General features: G+C 37.8%; 1 protein-coding gene across 1 annotated transcript in view; it reads right to left on the reverse strand.

Annotated features, from left to right (window-relative positions):
* Nucleotides 1-24392, reverse strand: part of Wdr44 (WD repeat domain 44) — an 87306-nt gene that overhangs the window by 34124 nt on the left and 28790 nt on the right. The window contains exons 3-8 of the mRNA XM_042702495.1: nucleotides 15378-15411; nucleotides 9885-9959; nucleotides 4731-5364; nucleotides 4096-4226; nucleotides 2405-2500; nucleotides 506-642 (exon numbers count right to left, since the gene is read on the reverse strand). Of these exons, the coding sequence (XP_042558429.1) occupies nucleotides 506-642; nucleotides 2405-2500; nucleotides 4096-4226; nucleotides 4731-5364; nucleotides 9885-9959; nucleotides 15378-15411 (1107 nt within the window). The remainder of the gene's footprint in view (nucleotides 1-505; nucleotides 643-2404; nucleotides 2501-4095; nucleotides 4227-4730; nucleotides 5365-9884; nucleotides 9960-15377; nucleotides 15412-24392) is intronic.

Consider the following 24392-nt stretch of genomic DNA (forward strand, 5'->3'; position numbering starts at 1 on the left):
CTGGGCTTGGGCGCTGTTCCTGAGCTCTTCAGTTCAAAGTGAGCACATTATATCACTTGAGCCACAGTGCCACTTTCGGTTTTCTGGTGGTTAATTGGAGATAAGGAGTCTCACGGACTTTCCTGGACTTTCCTGCTCGGGCTGGCTTTGAACTGTGATCCTCAGTTCTCAGTCTCCTGAGTAGCTAGGATTACAGGTGTGAGTCACCAGCACCCGGCTCCCACATGACTCTATAGTCTCAATGTTTTCATACTGTCTATAGTGTCATAAAATAATTTTAAAAGAAGAGAAATGAAATACTATGGGATTTCAGAATTAACCTATTTTTCCCCAAGTAACTGCATAATTGTGACCGAGAACATAAAAAAATATACCCATTGCCTGATTTACTTCCATTTCAGATTAAAAGACTGAACGTAACTAAACTAAGGACGATAGCAGTTTTTACACAGAAATTTTCACCACTGAGAACTACTATAAATGATAAAGAACAGTGTGCCCATACCTTACATATTCTTTGGTCCTTCTCATGATATGTAGCGTCAGAGGATTAATACCTGTTGGCAGTTTCTCTTCAGCAAGACTTAAAGGTATTTCTTCTCCAGTGTCTAGGTTCTTAATCATTACACTAGCTAAAATTTCCTATGATGAAAAATAACACCAAGATGACCTACAATTTAATTATCTTTTTGAATCTACATAAGCCTAAAACATGTAGAATGTCTATACAAACTATGCCCAATAATTTGTAACATCATTATTGAGATATAATTTTATGCCATATAATGCACTTAAAGCATATAATTTAATGGCTTTTAGCATATTGAGAGTTGCGAAACCATTACTACAAAGAAAAGGAAAATCTCCTACCCATTAGCAGACACAACTCATTTCCCTTTCTTCCTGGTCCCTGGCAATTACTAATCTACTTTCCATCTCTATGGATTTGCCTATTCTTGAAATCTCATATAAATCCAATCATATGGCCTATAGCTTTCTGTGAGTGCATTATTTCAGTTTAGCATGCTATTTCAATGTTCATCAATGTTATAGCATATATCAATACTTATTCTTTATATGATGGGTTTTTGGTAGTACTGAGGTTTGAATTGGGTGCCTCATGTTCACTTAGAGAACGTGTGAACTTGCTTGGTTGGCTGGTACTCTACAACTACAGCAAGACCTCCAGCATGGCTTTGTGCTAGTTGTGTTGGAGACAGTCCCATGGACTTTTCTGCCCAAGCTGGCTTTGAACTGTGAGCTTCCAGATCTTAGCCTGCTAAGAGGCTAGGTATGAGCTACTAATACCTGGCAGCAAGTTCTTTTAAAACACGATTTTTTAAAAGTATAGATTTCGCCTTCAATTCATATATCCCACAATATACTGGTATGAAAGTGTATTAAGTCAGAGATGCAAGATTCAGCATATCAAGAAAACTCCCAAACTAAGATATCTTCATTTTTTTTTCCCCCGTCGGTCGCTTAAACTATGGGCCTGGGCGCTGTCCCTCAGCTCTTGAGCTCAAGGCTAGTGCCCTACAACTTGAGCCACAGTGCCGCTTCTGGCTTTTTTCTGCTTATGTGGTACTGAGGAATCAAACTCAGGGCCTCATGTGTACAAGGCAAGCACTCTACCACTGAGTCACCTTTCCAGCCCACTTTTTTTTTTCTCTATGGCTAATGATGATGAGCACATTGATTTTTTTTCACATTTGAATTTCTTCTGTCAATAACTTTAATTAATGTTCCTATTAAACTGGCTCTTCTTAGTGTTTAATTTGAGAGCTCTTTCTATATCCTAGATATTAATATTTTAGTGAATAGCTTGTGAAGTTTTTCTCCCATTCTGCAGATTGCAGAATTGTTGTGAACAATGTTTTTAATTTGATACAATTCCAATAGTCAATTCTTGTTCATTAACATGACTTTTAGCCTACCAATAATTTATTATGTATTTCAAAATAACTAGATGAGTCCAAAGTTCCCCACACCAAAATAATAAATGATTGAAAAATTAAAATACTACCCACCTTAATTTTATCATTATACATTATATACCTGGATCAAATCACTAGTCTACAACCTATAAATACCTAAAAACTAAATGGTAAAAGAAAGTATTGATTGTGGTAAATTACACAAGGAAAAGTAACTATTTTTAAGTATGTAGTTCAGGGTCATTAAGTAATTTCATTTTTACTTATGTGGTGCTGACGAATCGAACCCAGGGCCTCATGCATTGCAAGGCAAGCGCTCTACCACTGAGCCACCTTCCCAGCCCCTCATTAAGTAATTTCACATTGTTGTGAGACCATCATCACCATCAATCTCCACAGAAGTTTCTCATCTTCCCACTTTGACTGTTACAGTTTATATTGTTATATATGAAAAAATTATATTCTACCTCATCAGTAAGCTCTCTCCCAGAGTTGGATCTAGGTCTCTGAGGACCCATCACATCACCTGCTATTGTGTGTCCATCAGGTGCTTTTCCATTTTCCTGAAATTATAATTTCATAAATAGAAAGTAGTTTGCATCAATTTCAATTATTCATTACCAAACACCATTTTACAGAATTCTACAATTCTGATAATGGAACCTAATGAAAATTTAAATGAAATGCTACATTTTAATCCCTTATTATTCCCAGCATACTGAAAACCATTACATACCAAAACTATTGCTGCCCATGAAATAATACCTTAGTAGTCTTAAAAATAAGTATTCTATTTGACCTTGGCTGAAAAGCAGTTCTGTACTAGAATTAATTCAGGCCATACATGATTATTTCCAAGGAAGGTGTTGTAAAATTCTTTTTCTATAAAATCCCAGTAAACATCTTAAGCTTTTTTTGTTCACATTAAGAAGGTTTGGAAAGTGGAGCTGTGACTCAAGTGGTAGAGCACTAGCCTTCAGCAAGGTCAGCACCCAGGACCAGGGCACACAAGAAAAGTTTGTATATTCATCTACATTTTAAAACAATGCTTTAGAATATAAAGAACATTCTTAGTTAAAAAAGTAAACCCCATGTTCACCTTTAAAAATAGGCTGCTTATTGACCTCTGAATCAAGGCTTCAACAAGACCCTATATCCTGTCATATTCCCCAGTTGGGTACCCTATCCCACCTCACCTACTACACAAGTACCCGAGGTCCAAAATCTGTCTGTGATAAAATGTATCTGGTCTTTTTCATATCCCATTACCTAATATATGAGACACTTTATGATTAGGAAAAGGAAGTTACTTTTTTTTTAAAGCCCCTTAATTTTGACCAATATAGATTAAGTAAATGAAGCATGTAGCTAATATCAGTAAAATAAAAGATCACAGCAAGAAACTTTTTTTTTGCTGGTCCTTGGGCTTGAACTCAGGGTCCTGGGCACTGTTCCTAAGCATTCCTTTTTTTGGGGGGTCGTGGGGCCTGAACTCTGGGCCTGGGTGCTGTCCCTCAGCTCTTCAGATCAAGGCTAGTGCCCTACCACTTGAGCCACAGCCACTTCCTGCTTTTTCTGCTTAAGTGGCACTGAGGAATCGAACCCAGGGCCCCATGCATGCAAGGCAAGCACTCTACCACTGAGCCACCTTCCCAGCCCCTGAGCATTCCTTTTTGCTCAAGGCTAACACTCTACCACTTAAGCCACAGCTCCACTTGCAGCATTTCTGATGATTAATTGGAGATTAGTCTCACAGACTTTCCTCCCTAGGCTGGCTTTGAACTGTGATTCTTGGGTCTCAGCCTCCTGAGTAGCTAGGATCACAGGTGTGAACCACTGGTGCCCAGCAAGAATCCTCTTGAATATTACTACCTGTCACATAGTTGGTGTAATTTAGCTCATTTCAACCTTGTATGAAAGCCTCAAGAAAAGTACATTTTCATTCTATGAGTGGGGCATCTGAGGCATGGATGCGAAATAGCCTACTTGGTTAATCCAGCTAGTTAGCAGCAGAGCTAGACAAGGGAATTCAGAAGGCCAGGTTTGGGGATGAGGAAATATTTGGCCAGGAGAAGAAAGAAGGTTCAACAATAAATAAATCAGCAAGTTGTAGAAAGTTTGATAAATCCTATATGAAATATAACAGTAATTCACTAACCTGGGCCGTAACTATTTTATCTCCACTGGTAGCACTTGCCAAATCAAGAGAAGGCTGGGAATCCCTAACTGTACTCTCTGAAGCCAGGTTGGTAGTTAGGAGAGAATCAGATGTAATATTGTCTTTAGGTACTGAAATGATAATGATAGTAATAGTAATAATAATGACAATAACAACAATTAGTATTTATATATGTGCTTATATATTCCTTAAAATGTTTTAATCTTTTTTTGTTTCTTACAAAAAGCCTGTGAGGAATGTGGTTTTATTATTATTGTTTTTTTTATATACAGACATCATGGATCAAACATGTTATTTAACTTCTTCAAGATGACACAGCTTATACATTAGATTAGAATTTGAATTCAGCACTCAAGTCTCCAAATCCCACATTCTTTTCGACTTGACACACTGTTTCTCATAAGGTAACAGATCTAAAGTTGTGAAGTCTGTTTAATTGTTCAATAAAAGCAATGGGAAACATTTTACTTTTGTCTATTTACTACAACATCTGTATACAATTTGGCTATCAGTGTAGTTTTACATGGCATCAACTGAAACAGAAGCGGAAAGTTAAAGAGTTTCTACCTTCAAATCCCTCCTACTCACAGAGTTATTTCAAAATTAATACTTGCCATCCAGATCAGGTGTTTTCAGAGCCTCAAATTCCAGTTCACTTTTCTTTTTTCTTGGTGGTGGAGCAGGTCGAGATGGAGGTGGGGGTCTAGGAGGTGGGAAATTAGTTGGAGGGGGTGGGCGTGCTGGAACTGGCTTCTTGGTGCTAGCTACAATATCAGGTTCTGGAGTCAGGTGTCTTGGGGGTTTGGCAGGAGCTACTTCTTCCACAGCAGCAAGATCTTTAGTAGATAAAGAGTCCGAGGAGGCAGGATCTAGAACATCACTTTCTTTGACTTCCACTGCTTCCTTGTTCAATGTTTCTGTTTCCATTTCAGGCACATTAAGCTGCTCAGTGGAACTTAGTTCAGTTAAAGTAGTGGTTTCATCTCCTGTCTTCTCACAGGTGTCAACAGCAGAACATTTTTTGTATTCCAATTCAGTTTCTTCACATACATTCTGCCTCTCTGCCTTTTTGGAATCTTCCTGTAGTACTTGTTCTATGGCTAATAGTCCAGGTATATTAATAAGATCTGTCTCAGGTCCAGTAGGACTGGCAGTAGCTTGATCAGAGAGTCCTTTTTCTTTGGAATCCAAAGAGTCACCTTCAAGCTGTAGTACTTTCTGACTCTCTTCAATAATACTTTCAATTATCTAATGAAAGGTTAAAAAAATTTTTAAGAAATGAAGTATCTATAACATATAACAATAGCTAATGACAGAGTACTTTCTATGTGCCAGGCAGTGTTCTTAACATTTCATGTATGTATGTATTTGCAGTTCTAGAGAGGAAGATATCTGCCACTTGATCTATGCTCTCAGACCTTTTTTGCTCTAGTTATTTTTCAGGTAAGTTCCTACATTTCTTTCTGATACTGGCCTCACACTGTGATCCTATCTGGGATGACAGCTGTGCGCTACCACATCCAGCTTTATTTGTTGAGATGGAATTTCACTAACTTTTTGCTCAACTGGCTACAAGCTGTGATCCTCTCAATCTCTGCCTCTTAATTGCAGGCAACAACCACTGTATCTGGCTAATACATCATATATTTAAATCTCTGCAACTACCTTATAAGATTGTATCATTACTGTCATCATTTTACAAAAGAGGAAACAAAGGCACGGAGTGGCCAAGTGATTTGTCCAAGGTCACACAACTAGTAAGTGATGAAGCTGGCATAAAAATTAGACAGTCTAGATTCCAGAATTTACACTGTCAGACACTACAATAGTTAATAGGTGTTAGTACATAGTTTCAAAAGTTCCATCAACCTTGTAAAATTGAGTACAAGCCTAAATGCTCATTAATACAAAGACATAAGCATGGCAAATTAAAGCAATAACCACCTATTTGCTTTGTTAACAAAACCATGAGAAATAAAATTCATCAGGATAAGAATTTACCTTGTTTATGTATGAATTCACGCTTGTTAGAAAAAGCCAGAAGATGCAGACTACATCAAATACTTCCATATTCTAACTGATGGCCTAAGTCTACCTTGCCTGATATCTAATATACACAGGCAATCTGTATTTTCTACTGATATTTAGAAGAAAATATATATTCTTTATCCCATCTCGTCATTACTAACACATAGAAATCTCCCAACGTACTCATCCTTTCCCTACACCCAACCATGGATAACTTCTACTTTCTCAATTCCTTAGCTTCATTAACTTAATGAAGTAGTTAATGAAATCTGTCGCTGATGCACCTGATCTGTCTTAGCAAAATTTCATGCTGATTAGATCTGAATATTACTACTTATCAATAGCATTCATATATATTTTTGAGCATATTACATACAATGGTGTTTCTTCTATCTTCCAATTTCTAACTCTTGAAATTATTATTTTTTTGCCAGTGGTTACTGAGCACTGAGGATCTTAGTGACAACAAGAGTTTAAGAATGAATAAGAAGTGAACACAGGGCTGGGAAGGTGGCTCAGTGTTACAGCGCTTGCCTCGCATGCATGAAGCCCTGGGTTCGATTCCTCAGCACCACATAAGCAAAAAGAAAAAAGCTGGAAGTGGCGCTGTGGCTCAAGTGGTAGAGCACTAGCCTTGAGCTGAAGAGCTGAGGGACAGTGCCTAGGCCCAGAGTTCAGGCCCCACGACCGGGCCCTCCCCCCCAAAAAAAGTGAATACATGGAGACATCTGATATCATCTAATGAGGGGGTGAGACTGATTGGAATACATTGTAAATGTCTGGAGGTATAACAATGAAATATATATATGAATAGTTACAGTATATATAAGATAATAATAGTAATTTTTATAAGTTTGGTACCTGCCTAGCATTTGATCCTTAGCACCAGAAAAAAAAACTTGGTTAAAAAAAACTTGGCTGTAAATGGAATGGAATATGCTCCAAAAAAGTAAGCTTGTGGGCTGGGAATGTGGCTTAGGGGTAGAGTGCTTGCCTAGCAAGCATGAAACCCTGGGTTCAGTTCCTCAGTACCACATAAACAGAAAAAGCCAGAAGTAGTGCTGTGGCTCAAATGGTAAAGTACTAAGTTTGACAAAAGAAGCTCAGGGAAAACAAAGGAGGAGGCAACAATGCTTCATAAGAAATGTACTCATTACCTTGCCCATGTAATTGTAACCCCTCTATATGGTATTTTCACAATAAAAAAAACTTATTAATAAACAAAAAAATAAAAAAAGAAGCTCAGGGACAGTGTCTAGGCCTTGAGTTCAAGCCCCAGGACTGACAAAAAAAGTAAGCCTGTGTTTTTATAAGCTGAAGGGAAAGAGCAACTAGGAAGAAAGATAACAAAAATTTTGAAGAGCTGGTGCTGGTGGTATACACATGTAATCCTAGCTACTTAGGATGTTGAGATCTGAGGATTACAGTTCAAAGTCAGCTGAGGCAGGAAAGTCCCTGTGAGATTCTTTTATCTCCAATTAACTACTCAAAAACCAGAAGTGGTGTTGTTGCTCAAAGTGGTAGGGCACTAGCCTTAAGCAAAAGAGGTCAGGGACAGTGCCCACGCTCCGAGTCCAAGCCTTGCAAACAACAACAAAAAAATTTTGGAGAAAAAAGGAAAAAGGCCTGCTGTGTACTAATATGTATGTGTGTGTGTGTGTGTGTGTATGTATGTATATATACATATATTACATATATATATATGAATGATACTCAACACACAGGCTTTATTCAGTAGCTGAATTATTTCCCTTTTACAAAAGTACATACTGGAGGTAAAGATATAAAGAATTTTAGCTGGGCATGGGGTTCAAAACTATAATGCCAGCTGCTAGCTACTTGGGAAGCAGAGATCAGGGTATCACAGTTCAAGAGCAGGTTCAAGTTCTTGAGACTCCATCTCATTCAATGGCTAAGCACAGTGGCAGGGCTTGTCATCCTAGCACAAGTAGGAGGATCAGTTCAGGCAGATCAGGCTATAAGGCAATTGCTTACCTCAAAAAAAAAAAAACCCACACAAAAACAGTGTAAAAATGGGCTCAGAGGCATGGCTCAACCCTACCAAAAAGGAGAATTTTACCCCAATTTTTTGCATCAGTTAAGTACAACCATGCTACTTTGTATGGGAAAGAAGAATACTGGATTATCAACATGGATTATGTAATAAGGAAGTAAGGGATTAAAAAAAAAGCTTGCAGATAATGGAAAAGAGAAATGCTAGAAGAATGGATTGAGGCTTCTTAGCCTTTCATGTTTACATTTTACCAGAGAAAAGTGTATCTGCTGAAAGTGAGAGAGATGTGAGTGGGCATAGCAGGCTGAAGGTGAGTATAAAGGTTTGCAATAATAATCACTGTGCATAACAGAATTGTCTATGCAATAGAGGGGTCAAAGTAAGACTAGAAATCATGTGTTCCCTAATTCTCCTTCTAAGAACAACCTCTCTCATTTTTGCACTTCTCTTATTATATGAATGCTAATAGAAATACAGGAAATATGTGAGTTATCTCTGCATATTTACTGTACCTGCACCAGATAAGTAGTTCTTGCAGAGCAACGCTCAAGTTTTTGGCCTGTTGTAACTCTTTTTTTTGTTTGTTTTTTAGGTGTTAGGGATTGAAGCTAGGGTCTTACTCATTCAAAGTAACAACTCTATCAATGAGCTACTCTTTTTTTTTTTTTTTTTGGGTCCGGTCGTGGGGCCTGAACTCTGGGCCTGGGCGCTGTCCCTCAGCTCTTCAGCTCAAGGCTAGCGCTCTACCACTTGAGCCACAGCGCCACTTCTGGCTTTTTTCTTTTTGCTTATGTGGTGCTGAGGAATTCGAACCCAGGGGCTCATGCATGCGAGGCAAGCGCTCTACCACTGAGCCACATTCCCAGCCCTCAATGAGCTAGTCTTTAACAAATAATCTCATAATTGTCATTCATTTATACATGCGCTCATTTATTCTATTTTATGGTGCTACCATTGTCATACCCTCAGCCTTTCAAGTTCTAGTAAATTTACCTCTGAAGCTTTATAGAATTGATTATTTTTCCCCCTTTGGTGGTACTGAGGTTTCAACTGATGGCCTCATGCTTGCTAGGCAGATGCTTCTACAGCCGAGCTACTTTTTCAGCAAAGAATTGATTCTTTAAATTGTGTTAAAAGCACTATCAGGGGGCTGGAAAAGTGGCTCAGTGGTAGAGTGCTTGCCTCACATGCATGAAGCCCTGGGTTCAATTTCTCAGCACCACATAAGCAGAAAAAGACAGAAGTGGTGTTGTGGCTCAAGTGGTAGAGCACTAGCCTTGAGCTGAAGGACTGAGGGACAGGATGCAGGCTCAGAGTTCAGGCCCCACAATCAAAAACAACAACAAAAGCACTATCAGTGGGAGAACTTTTTGGAACCTGTGACTCTTAAAAGACATCAATGAGACAATGCAATGAGATTTTGAATACCTGTAACTCCTGATAGCAATCTCAAGAGTATAGTTCATTCTAATAAAACAAAAGTATAAAGCATAAGATAAAACATACTATAAAGTGCTGTTTCAAGGATAGATAACCAATTAGAAAATAAAAATGACTCCTAAAAGCCTGATGTGCCTTCTATTATAAAGATGACATATTCTAGAAATATTTATTGAAATTCACCATGTACAGGGTGCTATGCCATAAAAGAACATAGAAAATGTTGTTTTAAATAGGCTACACAAAGGTGTTACCCACTAATATACTGATATTTTATCTTTACAACCTTTTTAGATACATCTTGTTTCAATTCTTGTATAGGGGACCCATTTTCAACTTCATATTCAATGCTCTCGGTTTCCTGTTAAGGAAAAGAAACAGATCAAATGATGACATCTTATCTTTAAAACTCTCCTGAAAATAAAAAGGACAAATGAGAAAATACAGCATTAATGAAGTCTCATAAAGGGCTTACATGTCTTTATATTGATAGATACCCAGAGATTTTATACCAATTGGGAAATTGTGATTGCATAAGAAGGCTGACATTTAGCAATTTCATATTTTTCTCCTGCAACAGAATATTTACCTTTAAATACAAAAACTTGCCCATCTTTTTTTTTTTTTTGATTGGTCATGGGGCCAGAACTCTGGGCCTGGGCACTATCCCTCAGCTCTTCAGCTCAAGGCAAGCACTCTACCACTTGAGCCACAGAGCCACTTCTGGCTCTTTCTCCTTATGTGGTGCTGAGGAATTGAACCTAGGGCCTCATGCATGCAAGGCAAGCACTCTACCACTGAGCCACCTTCCCAGCCCCTTGCCCAACTTTTTTTAACATTAAAAAACTGTAAAAGCCAGGTAATGGTGGCTTACCCCTGTAATCCTAGATACCCAGGAGGCTGAGATTTGAGGATAGTAATTCAAAGTCAGCCTTGGCAAGAAAACTCGTGAGACTCCTATCTCCAATTAACCACTAGAAAATGAGAAGTGGCACTGTGGCTCAAAGTGGTACAGTGCTAGCTTTGAGTGAAAAAGCTCAGAGATGGGGCTGGGAAGGTGGCTCAGTGGTAGAGTGCTTGCCTTGCATGCATTCCCTGGGTTCTAATTTTAATGGTAAATGAGAAGGAAACAATGACTAACATGGCATCTAAAACATTTAAAAATGTGACTGCCACTACTGCTTTGTTTAGGATTTTAAAAAAGGGAAATATTAACAGCTGATGTATTCATCCATTCCTTTCAATACTATTCTCATTACTGAGTTTCACAGTTTAACATTTCAATTGCCTCTAAACTGCTTTCTCTATGTATAAGTCCCTTTCTTCCACATTGCTAATTTCAATTTCCCAAGGAGGAGAAACAAAAACCCAAAACAGTGACCAATTGGGTGTGGCAGTTCATGCCTGAATTCCCAGGACTTTAGAGGCTGCCACTTATCTATCTAGTATCTGAAATAGTGCTAGCAACAAGAAATAATCTGTGCAACGAATGTTGAAAAATCATGCTCTGGCTTTTCTTTCTTTTTTTTTTTTTTGTCGGTGATGGGGCTTGAACTCTGGGTCTGGGCGCTGCCCCTCACCTCTTCAGTTCAAGGAGAGTGCTCTACCACTTGAGTCACAGTGCCAATTCCGGTTTTTCTGCGTGGCTTATTGGAGGTAAGAGTCTCACAGAGTTTCCTGCCCAGGCTGGCTTTGAACCATGATCCTCAGATCTCAGCCTCCTGAGTAGCTAGGATTACAGGCATGAGCCATGGATGCCCGGCTCTGGCTTTTCTTTAGTTAACACATATAACTGAAATTTAAACATTCTTTAATTCCTGATTTGTTGTATGTATGTATGTATGTATGTATGTATATATGTTGGTCTAGTCTAGGCTATTTAGCAAGACCTTATCTCAAAACAACAACAATACTCACTAGACACTATGTTGAAAATGAACTATACAACTTGTAGGTGGGGACAGGAGGAAAAAACTGGGATGGACTGAGGGAAGGGATGACATAGTTCAAAAAGAAATGTACTCATTACCTGACTTATGCAACTGTAACCCCTCTGTACATCACCTTTATGATAATAAATAAATTTAAAAACACAAAATATGGGCTGGGAAGGTGACTCAGTGGTAGAGTGCTTGCCTCACATGCATTAGGCCCTGGGTTCAATTCCTCAGCACTATATAAACAGAAAAAGCCGGAAGGGTGCTGTGGCTCAAGTGGTAGAGTGCTAGTCTTGAGCTGAAGAGCTAAGGGACAGCGGCAAGGCCCTGAGTTCAAGCCCCACAACCAAAACTGAAAGAAAAAACCCACAAAACAAAACTAAATGAGAAACAAAAATCAACTCACAAACAAAAACCTTGGCTAGCACAACTATGTAAGACATACAACAAAGTAACTAATGTTGTTTTTTTTTTCCAAAACCTTAGGAGGCCACGTTTCTTAACCCGATATCCAAGGCTCATCAATCTAGCTCTGATCTATTCTAGCATTCTACCACTGAAATTTTTATACCTCTCACACAGTGCTCCCAAATAATCCTCCACTTTCACACATACTGTTTCCTTTTTTTTCTCAGTTGTGGAGCTTGAGCTGAGGGCTGGGCTCTGTCCCTGAGTCTCTTTGTACTCAAGGCTAGGGCTCTACCACATGAGCCACAGCACCAGTTCTGGCTTTTGAGTGGTTAACTGGATATAAAAGTCTCACAAAGACCTTTCTGCCCAGACTGCATTCAAACTTCAATCCTTAGATCTCAGCCTCCTAAGTAGCTAGGATTATAGGTGTGAGCCTGTAATACTAGGCTCATGCTGTTTCCTAACATGCAATGTTTACCCAACTGTCCTCTGTGCTCTACCCAGGCAAATTCTAAACTTTCAAACACCAGCACAAGTTCTATCTCCCATCTGAAGATTTTCTCTTGTCTGCTTTCCTCCAACCTTCTTGTGTGGATACTGTGTTCTACAAACTTGAACACTTCAAATCTGATGAATCTCAATCCTATCATCTAATCTCAAAAGGTCACATACTGTATAACTTCATTTATAGTATATTCACAAAATGAAAAAAATAATTAGAAATGAAAACTAAATTTGTTGATGATGTGGGGGGTTGTTTGGCATGACTCTAAAAGGGAAGCACAAGATGGAGATCTTTGTGATGATAGTTCTGAATCTTGGTTGTGGTGATGATAACACTCACATTGTCAAATCACTGGTTTTAATACTGTATTATAATTAAGATATAACCATTGGGAAGAGTGGGTAAAGAATAGAGAAGCTCTCTTTATACTATCTTTGCAGCTTATTATAATAACATATAAAAAAGTAAAAAAGGAACACTATTCAACTCTATATTTATTTACTATATATATAAATTTGCTAGCTAATTTTATTCAAGTTAAAGATCAACCTATAATTACTGAAGTAAATTCCCCACAGCTACTTGTTACCTAAAAATATCTTAGAGCTAAGTGGCTTTTAAAATCTACAAACATAAAAAGCAATTGTCTCCAAGTTATGGAGACTAGGAGGTAGAAATGGAATGGGAAAAAAGGCTACATTCTGAACCATATACCTTTTTCTCTGAGAAAATGTTATATGTACATGTATTAATTTTTAAAACTATTTTCATTAAATTATGAGGAAATATGATTTTATACAGTATAGGGAACACAAAATTGTATTGTCTTTTTTTTGTGTGTCAGTTGTGAGGCCTGAATTCTGGGTCTGGGTACTCTCCCTGAGCTCTTAAGCTCAAAGTGAGCACTCTACCACTTGAGCCACAGTGCCACTTCCAGTTTTCTAGTGGTTAATTAGAAATAAGAGTCTCATGGACTTTCCTTGCCCTGGCTGGCTTTGAACCAAGATCCTCAGATCTCAGCCTCCTGAGTAGCTAGGATTACAGGCGTGAGCCACTGGCACCTGGCTTGTGTTGTCTTTTAAGCATCTAGTTTAAGAAAAAGAACATTACCATAGGTTTCAAGTCTCTTGTATGGTTCTCCATTTTTATTACAAACTCCTCTCCTGAGAGAGCACTGACAGCCCATATCTTGTGTTTAGTATTTTTTTGCTCTTGTTTTACTCATTTATTTATTTTATTTATTTTTGTCAGGGCTAGTGCTCTACCACTTGAGCCACAGCGCCACTTCCGGCTTTTTCTGTTTATGTGGTGCTGAGGAATTGAACCCAGGGCCTCACGCATGTGAGGCAAGCACTCTACCACTGAGCTACTTGCTCTTGCTCTTCCCAGCCCTTGCTCTTCTTTTTAATGGTCTACAACTAAACAATTTCTAAACAATACATTGTTAAATTTGGCATGCTTTTTTAACTTCATATAAATGCAACCATAGCGTAAACATTTTTCTATGGTTACCTCCTTTCAACACCCTGGTGTTGAAACTCATTCATGTTATTGTGAATAGCTAATTTATTCATTCCTACTGCTGTAGAATATTCCTTATAAATACAATACACTGTATCAGATTGGCATCCAATGTGTGTAAAATAGTAAGCAGCTGGACACTGGTAGTTCACACCTATAATCCTAGCTACCCAGGAGGCTGAGACCTGAGGATCAAATTCAAAGCCAGCACAGGCAACGAAGTCCCTGAGATTCTTATCTTCAATTAATCATCAAAAAGGTAGAAGCAGAGCTGCGGCTCAAGTGATAAGAGTACTGGCCTTGAGTGCAAAAGCTAAGGGTGGTGGGGAGGGGGAGTGAAGTTGTGGAAGTGGGAGGGAAGGAATGGTAGGGGAAACAAAGGAGGAGGCAACAATGCTTGATAAGAAATGTACTCATTACCTTGCTCATGTAACTGTAACCCCTCTGTACAGTATTTTCATAATAAAAGACTTATAAAAAAAGCTAAGGGTCAGTGTCTAGGCCCTGAGTTCAAGCCCCATGACCAACAACAAAAAAGAATAGTGGGTGGGTATACTAGAACTGAAAAAATTAGACCATATACAAGAACATATCTCTCTCCCTCCCTCCCTCTATATATACTTACATATATACATGTAGTATATAATGTAAGATATATAAGCATGTGTATGTAGTATATGATGTTCTTGTACTTAAATGGCTTACTCTCAGGTTTGGGGTATAGCTTAGCATTAGAGTATGTACCTTGCATATATGCCAGGCGCTGGGTTTGATCCTCAGAACAAAACCAAAAGATTTCCAATGGTATTGTCAAGAACAAATTCCTCTGGTTTTTTGTTTGTTTGTTTGTTTTGGTCCGGAAGCGGAGCCTGAACTCTGGGCCTGGGCGCTGTCCCTCAGTTCTGCAGCTCAAGGCTAGCGCTCTACCACTTGAGCCATAGCACCACTTCCAGCTTTTTTAATTTTCTGCTTATGTGGTGCTGAGGAATCGAACCCAGGGCCTCATGCATGCAGGGCAAGCGCTCTACCACCGAGCCACCTTCCCAGCCCAAATTCCTCTGTTTGGATTCAAGGTAAGGGTGAATTTTTATTTATAGTTACTGTGTTAATACATGTGCCCATAAAAAAGATACAAATATGTTTTGGTTATTTAGTATTTTTGCCTGACTACATAAATTATATTGTTCTCTTACTCTAAAAGTTCTACATCAAACAAAAATTAGTAGAAATCTAAAAAATATTTATAGATATAGCATAATATTCAGATAGGTACCTCTGGAATAGTATAGGGTATAATTACAATACTGTTAAAAAATAAGAAAAAAAGCAAAAGCAAGTAAATGACACGTTACATAAATAAGAAAGTAAATAAAAAGTGTATAGAATTTCTGAAAGCACAACTTACTTTGAATGATGGAAGACCAACTTTTCCTGGAGACCTGTTCAGAAATAAAAGAAAGGAGCTGTTGAATGGAAGGACTAAGAATGACAATACTTCTATACACTATTAAAGATAAGCCTGCATTTAAAAATATATATACTGGACTGGGAAGGTGGCTCAGAGGTAGAGTGCTTACCTTGCATGCATGAGGCCCTGGGTTCCATTCCTCAGCACCACATAAGCAGAAAAAGCCGGAAGTGGCGCTGTGGCTCAAGTAGTAAAGCGCTAGCTTTAACCTGAAGAGCTGAGGAACAGTGTCCAGGTTTAGAGTTCAGGCCCCATGACCAACAAAAAATATATATATTGTGACTGAAAAGTTTGTTTGCATGTAAAAATATGGAAAACACAAAAATACAGAAGAAAATTAACAGAATCCATACATAATTTTACACCTAGAGATGACTGTATCTGTCTTCTAGGAAGACAACTTACAAGATTTCTTAATAAAATTTTGTGCAACTTCATGATAAATTTCCTTACATTTCTCTAGATGTAGAACTGCAGGTCAAAAAGAATGCACTTTTCACAAATTTTGAGACACTTTAAAACGGTCGTCTGGAATAGCTATCCCAATTAATACTCCTAATTCCTCTTGAATACTTGACCAAAAAGGGTATTTTAAACTTACTACGAACTCAAAAGTGAAGAGTATGTCTCCTTTTTAAGTTGCACTGATTTGATTTCTAGTGTGGCTGTAATTATTCATATGCACTAAATATTTATATTGCTTTTGAAGATAGTCATTTTTGTTTTCCTCTACTTTGTTTCTACTGGTGCAAAACTCTATTCTTAAATATAGACTACTCTAGATTTTTTTCTTTTCTTTCTTGGTACTGGGGATCAAAACCAAGGACATTGCACTTGCTAGGCAAGCACTTTGCCACTGTGCTACATCCCAGCCCACTACTCTAGATTTAGCAATTTCAAAAATTAGCTTTTTATCAATTATATACTCCCCACCCCCTAAATAGGAACATTTAGGAACATTATTTCCCCTTTAATAGGAACATTCTGATATCTGCTTCAAAGTATAAGGAAGAGTATTAACCTTATTGCTACTTATACTTGAGAGTTAAGTAGTAACAGTTCTAAATAACTAGTGTGCCATTTTTTTCCACTTGTGGGGGCTTGAACTCAGGGCCTGAGAGCTGTTCCTGAGCTTCTCACTCAAGGCTAGTACTCTACCACTTTGAGCCACAGCACCACTTCTGGCTTTCTGGTGGTTAATTGGAGATAAGAGTCTCATGAACTTTCCTGCCTGGGCTGACTTTGAACTGCAATCCTGATCTCAGCCTACTGAGCAGCTAGAATTACAGGTGTGAGCAAGAAACGCCCAGCAAGTTCTTAAATAAATAAATAAAATAAAAAACAATGATCACAGATGACACACCTTTGGGTTCAAAGGCACCTACCTTCAAGACCATTTAATCACACAATCTCTTTCATAGATACAGAAATAGGCTACAAGAGATAAGATGCTTTCCTTCAAAGTCATATTTAGGGGCAGAATTTAAAAAGCAGAAACTGTTGACCATATATTCTTTATATGCCAAACTGGGTGATGACATTTGGCATGGTATTCTTAAATCTTATCAAAACTTTGATACAAAACTATTTTCAAATAATAGAAAATCAACCATTTTGTTAAACATTTACAGAATACCTATTATATACTAGGACTAGCGATAAGATGAATCAGAATATTTTACTTCGCATATTTTTAAAGGCTGTCTAAAAACGCTGTCATAAAACAGTGCATTATTTTTGTCCATACCAGTATTTGATATCAGGGCCTCACACCCTATTCTCCCTCAGTTTTGCTTGCTTGGCTGGTGCTCTACCACTTGAGCTATACCTCCAGCTTGGCTTTCTGCTGTTTATTTTTGGAGATGGAGTCTCTTGGATTTTTCTACCCAGACTGACTTTGAATCACAATCCTTAAGATTAGTAGCTAAGATTCCATACATGAGTCACCAGCACCTGGCTAAATAGAGCCTATTTAACCACACTGTTGAATCAATATAAATTTGTGTTAACAAAGGGCAATTTCCACAAATGAAATCTTCCTCTCTTTTTTTTCTTTTGTTTTTGGAGACATCTTACGATATAACCAAGTATTCTCCTGTCTCAGCCTAAATTATGGGATTTATAGTTGTGTGCTACTAGAGTCAGCTCTGAAATAAAAATTCTATATCACAAATTCTTTGGTTTCTCTGGTAAACTTACATTGTTATATAACAAAATCTTATATAGCGAGTTGACAGAAACTGAGGCACTTCCAATATGGAAAAAAGAAAAAGATTCTAGTTGTCTAGAACAGTCCAAGTATAATCAAAACAACAACAAAAGAAACAAACCCCAAAAACCTTGAAGGGGTGTAAACTTGTATGTGATACAAATTCTGAATGTTAACAGGGGTAGGGGCAAAGGTGTTCCTGTAATGGATCTACAAAGGCAAGAAAACATAAGTTTAAAAAAAGTGGAAAAGGGTAGACCCTTATATTGGCCAAAATCTGCTTAGATTCTTTAGCTGCTGGCCAAAATAAAATCATAAAAATAAAAACTAGGGAGCCACATTTATTTACTGTTTAACTGGTTTCACAAACAGCACTTGCTGGCTGTTGATTAACAGGATCTGAATTATTGGCTAACTGCTGACACACATAGATATATTCCAGATTATGCAGAGTAATTACTTCCTTTTGAGAGACAAAGAGATGCAATAAAAATCAGCTTTTAAGCAGACAAGCTCTGCTTGAATATTATTTCTACTACTTATCCCATCTGATTGAACCATTTAATGATTCTGTTTCTCTAAGTCTCTATGGCTTCCTTTGTTAGTAAAAAAAAAAAAAAGAAAAGAAAAAGAAGTAAAACAACCTACTTAGGGCAGCTGTGAGGATTGGTGAAAGTACTTAGTCTATAGTAGTTGCAGCTTCAAATCACCCCAAGTTTCTCAAAGGTACTTTGACACTCTGTTAGTAATGGGGAGCTGATGACAAACTTTTGGGGCACAGAAAAGGTACTCTAAACCGGGTGCCAGTGGCTCATGCCTGTAATCCTAGCTACTTAGGAAGCTGAGATCTGAGGACTGGGGTACAAAGCCAGCCCGGGCAGGAAAGTTCATGAGATTCTTACCTCCAATTAACCACCAGAAAACCAGAAGTGGCACTGTGGCTCAAATGGTAGAGTGCTAGCCTTGAGCTGAAGAGCTGAGGGACAGCGCCAAGGCCCAGAGTTCAAGACTCATGACTGACCAAAAAACAAAAAAAAAAAGGTACTTTATAGCCTGACAAGCTCTGGTCTATTTTTTTTTTGGTCTATTTTTAAAAAATTTTATTGTCAAGGTAATGCACAGAGGGGTAATAGTTACATAAGTAAGGTAATGATTACATTTCTTGTCTAGCTTGTTACCCCTTCCCTCATTTTTCTCCCTCTTTTCTTCTCCCTGAGTACCTCCCCCAAGTTGTACAGATCATTTTCAACATGTTGTCTTGTGAGTATCACTGTTGCATTCGCTCCCCCTTTGTCATTTGTCTGACCATTTTGTAGTTCCCCTTCCCTTCCCTAGTTCAGATAAACGTATATACAGTACTCAGGGTACCAAAATCAAAACAGTGACAACAGAGGATAAACCATAGGGGGAAAAACACAAAAGAAAAAATAAATCATGTAGTACATTGAGAACAAAAACAACAAAGAAAAACCTCTTGTGTCCATGTTTGGAGTTCATTTCGCTTAGCAAGTTCTAGTCTATTTAACACTAGAGAACATGAAAAAAAAGCCAGATTTTACAATGAAAAGTATGATCCTGCTTACAATGGGTGATGGATGGCCCCAAGCAAAGAACAGATTACCAAAGGCTTTTTATGACTGAAATACACTTTAAATGTTATAAAGTTGTTACTGTATAGTCTTATAGGTAGCAAAATATTTCAGATACTATAACTTCTTCAATATATTAAGCCTAAAACTGTCTTTTACCAGGGTGCTCTGTAAGACTAGAATTCTTATGTGATAATGTTTCGATCCATCATGGACTATCAGTGCTTAGTAAGAAATGAAAGCATCCTTGTAATTTGCAAAGTTAGCTATAATGATCTGTCTGCATCATCCAAGTTGAGAAAAGAATAATTCATTTCACCACCAGAAGCCATAAATCATCTGTAATATTCCCACTCTAAGACATACTTTCCTAAAAGGGATCTTTTAAATAATAATAAAACAAAGGACATCATTTATGAAATATAAGCCTAATTAGGCTAAGGCTGATGTGTTTTAATTTCATTGATACTCACAACCTTTTGATTGGGTAGTTATGTTACTTTTCTTATTTTTCTGGTTCTGAGCTAAACAAAATCTAACTGAGGTCAGACACATTTAAATTGCCCAGCTAATAGGGGCAAAATTTGACTACAGGCAGGCAGACACTAGAGGCCACTCTCTCAACCACTTTGCAAAACTGTCTTCTTTCTGGGTAAGCTTTTAAACTGTTATCATAAGTTTAGCACACATATAAAAGGCTTCAATTCTCTAGAAATTCTAAATATGGAATTATTTCAGTATTTTATTCCCTTGCAGTAGCAAGTCAATTAGGTACTTACTGTACCTAACTTGCCAAAGGCAAGTCAGGATTCAAAGACTTTCAGTAACTCAGGTTAGTTCTACTCATGAAGCAGCACTAATTACCCTTATTTTGTGCTCATTATATAGCATCAGTTACAACATTCTCATAGCCATCATGTTTCAACTATTTCAAAACAGTTTCAAAAGCACCTTGTAAATAAGTACGTGAATAGAGTAAGCTTTGCAGTTTCAGTAATGTGTCCCTTGAAAATATCTTCATAAACAAAAGATTAACAATTTTCTCTTCTTCCTTCATTAGTATACTCAAATGTACTCAGATTATTTGAATATAACAATTTCCCATTGAGAATCTTAAAGTGTGAGGAATTTATTTGCTTTCATACTGAGGGTCAGGCTGTCAGAGTTAGAATATCTAGGCTTTGTTTCCTTCCTCAGTGCAAGCAGTCATTTCTTACAGTTGGCCATGTGTCTACTATTCTTTTATTTATTATTCTTAAATTTTATTGTAAAGCTGATATACTGAGGGGTTACAATTACCTGTCAGGTAATAAGTACATTTCTTTTTAAACAGAGTCACCCCTCACTCATTTTTCTCCCAGTTTTTCCCTCTTGACCTCCCTCCCTCCCAAGCTGTATAGTTCATTTCCAACATAGTGTCTAGTGAGTATCCATTGCTGAATTGGTTCCACCATTTCTATGCTTTGTTCCACCATTTCTATGCTTCCCCTTCCCCTCCCCATTTTTCTTTTTTTTTAACTGTTTGTTTTGTTTTTGGTCTTTCCTTTTTCGGTACTGGGTATCAATCCCAGGATGTTGCTCTTGATAGTGCATTCCCACTGAGCTACATCCCAGCTCTATGTGCCTTTTTTTTATGGTCGGACATGGGGCCTGGGCACTGTCCCTCAGCTCTTCAGCTCAAGTCAAGTGTTCTACCACTTGAGCCACAGCACCACTTCTGGTAGTTTATTGGAGATAAGGGTCTCATGGACTGCCGGGCTGTCATTGAATTGTGATCCTCAGATCTTAGCCTCTTGAGTAGCTAGGATTACAGGTGGGAGCCACTAGTACACAGCTCTATGTGCTTACTTTTAAAAGCTTTCTTTTCCTTCTAAATTTTGCAGTTAGCATGTTTTGAACTGGGAAAACTGATTTTTTTAAAGCAATTGTGTATAAATGGAAGAACAGGAATTATAGAAGCTTACCCAGGAAATCTTATTTTGGGCTTTGTGGCAAAGTTTTGATTGTTCAGAGGCTTTTTAAATACCTATTTTATGGTCAGTTGTATTTGAGTATCATTACAAAGTGCCCATCATACATGTTATGTGTTAAAATCTTCAGTGTCCTTGGCTGACTCAATCCTTCTGTATAACCCAGTCTCTAATTTCAAAGTAAAGATAACATCCTACCATTTCAGAGTGTTTATGTGCCTAGAAAAAAAAAACAGCTATTCAGATCAAGTTTGGGAATGTAAAAGACGAGGCACTGTCAAAAAAATTCAATTCTATTCTTGGCTCTTCACCAACTAGCTGCAAAATCTTAAGCAAGGAGTTAGTTTTTGTGATTTTTTTAGGAAATTTTAAGAACTTTCATTAGTCTAGATGTGAAGATATGATTTATACTATAATAATCTCAACTTTATATACTCTAATTTCTCTTAGAGATGTATTATATATGTAGACACATAGATAGAACATATAGAATGTTCAGCTTTGTGTATTTGGAGATTTTAGGGTTGTTTTTTTTTTTTTGGGTCCGGTCGTGGGGCCTGAACTCAGGGCCTGGGCGCTGTCCCTCAGTTCTTCAGCTCAAGGCTAGTGCTCTACCACTTGAGTCACAGCGCCACTTCCGGCTTTTTTCTTTTGTGCTTATGTGGTGCTGAGGAATGGAACCCAGGGCCTCAGGCATGCAAGGCAAGCGCTCTACCACTGAGGTACCTTCCCAGCCCAAGCTTTGTGTATTTGGAAAAAAATTTACAAAATATTCTGCAGACATGGGACTAGGAACAAATGAAGGAACCAGTGGATGGGGCGTGTCATGGGAGGGTAAACATAATTAAAGCACCTCAGAAAAAAAAGTTGTTTGAAATAAAAGAAAGCAGTTCCATCACTTTTTCTGTTGCATTTATTTAAGAAAAAGTTACAACAAAATACTTTAGACACACAAAAGACTGTAAAAGAAACTATAAAAGTATTATATTCCTATACTAGCCAGTTTAGGAACCTAGCACTGATAATTAGCCAAAGCCTCAGAAACTAAGTCTCACCTATCTCTTCTCTCCTTCTGACCAAAGGCAGCACAATCCTAAACCTAATCTTTTCCATTCCATGATTACTATAGATTTATGTTGTTTTCTATGTAGTATTTCTAAAAAAGCACTACATCTCAAAATTCAGTAATTTTAAATTCGAAAGTATACTTATGTAGGTTATCTAGATTATTTTGTATATTGATTTTTACCAATTTCAAGCATTCCATTATTTGAAAAAATATTTTTCAGTTACCTTATATATACGTAAAAAATGTTATATAAACACACTATTCTATAAACTAATATACACTAACAGAAATATTCTGAAGACACTATAATAGTACAAGTTAAATTTCTCCTTTTTTGTGCCAGTACTGGGTCTTGAATTCAAGGCCTGGGTACTGTCCCAGAGTTTTCTGCTCAAGGCTAGCAGTCTACCACTTGAGCCACAGCTCCACTTCCAGCATTTTTGGTGTTAACTGGAGATGAGTCTCATGGATTTTCTGCAAAGGTGGGCTTTGAACCACAGTCCTTAGATCTCAGCCTCCTGAGTAGTTAGAATTACAGACATGAGCCAATGGAGCCCAGTTTTAGATTTCTCCTTTTTAGACATTAAGGTCAGTAATTTTTTCCAGAAAAGACCCACCCAAATGTCAATATAAAATAACTTTTACTATTTTATACATTATATATATTTCAGAAAACCTTAATGTTATATATAGGCAAATATATATGTACACATGTATATCTTGGTGGTGTACCCCATTTGAACTAAAACCTAACAAAAATGAGAGCTTTAAAAGTTGACTTACAATTTGAAAAAATTTTAACACAGGGTATTTTTTCTCCCTTTGACACAGAATCTTACCATGTTGCCCAGCATGGCCTGACACTTGCTATTCTGTTGGCTCAGCCTCCTAAGTGTCAGGATAACAGTTAGATACCACCAGACCTGACTCATAGGGACTTTTGAATCAATTTTTTTAATGCTTTTAAGTATCTGATTAACAAAGCTTTATTTAAACAACTCACTTATTTAAACAATGTATAAAAAGCTGAACAAAAATACAACTTTTTTTTTTTTGGGGGGGGGGGGGGTCCGGTTGTGGGGCCTGAACTCTGGGCTTGGGTGCTGTCCCTCAGCTCTTCAGCTCAAGGCTAGTGCTCTATCACTTGAGCCACAGCACTACTTCTGGCTTTTTTCTTTTTTGCTTATGTGGTGCTGAGGAATTGAACCCAGGGCCTCATGCATGCAAGGCAAGTGCTCTACCACTGAGCCACCTTCCCAGCCCCCCAAAATACAACTTTAAAGAGGCAAGTTTCCTTGCTCACCAAATACCAAAGACAAAATGAATTTATATATATAAATTACTAACATAGTAATATAGTAAACATTTGTCCAACATCTTGCCATATCTCTCCTTTTCTCCAACCACTGGTAATCATAATCATTCTTCCTTCTATGAGTATAACATTTCTGGATTCCCCCTATTAATAAGAACATGAAGCATTCTCTTTCTATGCCTGGCTTAGTTCACTTAAAATAATGCCTTCTAGGTTAATCCATGTTTATGTTTTGTTTTGTTTTTTTTTTTTTTGGGTCCGGTCCTGGGCCTGAACTCTGGGCCTGGGCGCTGTCCCTCAGCTCTTCAGCTCAAGGCTAGCGCTCTACCACTTGAGCCACAGCGCCACTTCCGGCTTTTTTCTTTTTGCTTATGTGGTGCTGAGGAATCGAACCCAGGGCCTCAAGCATGCAAGGCAAGCGCTCTACCACTGAGCCACCTTCCCAGCCCTAATCCATGTTTATGTAAACAACCGAATTTTCTTCTTTTTATGTTGGAATAATATTCATTGTATATATGTAACACACATTCTTTACCCACTCATCCTTTGAACATTTAGCCTGATCACATATCTTGGCTATTATGAATAATGCTCTATAGGAATTCAGATATTTTACTTTTTTTTTCTCAGTCATGGGGCTGGGACTCTGGACCTGGGCACTGTCCCTGAGTTCTTTTGGCTTAAGGTTAACACTCTACCACTTTGAGACACAATGTCACTTCCGAATTCAGGTATTTCTTTAAGATAACTGATTTTTACTTCCTTAGTATACATAGCCTTAAGTGGAATTACTGGTTCTC

This window comes from Dipodomys spectabilis, unplaced genomic scaffold (assembly GCF_019054845.1).
Source record: "Dipodomys spectabilis isolate Male_0828 unplaced genomic scaffold, ASM1905484v1 ptg000325l, whole genome shotgun sequence".
In the NCBI taxonomy this organism is placed as follows: Eukaryota; Metazoa; Chordata; class Mammalia; order Rodentia; family Heteromyidae; genus Dipodomys; species Dipodomys spectabilis.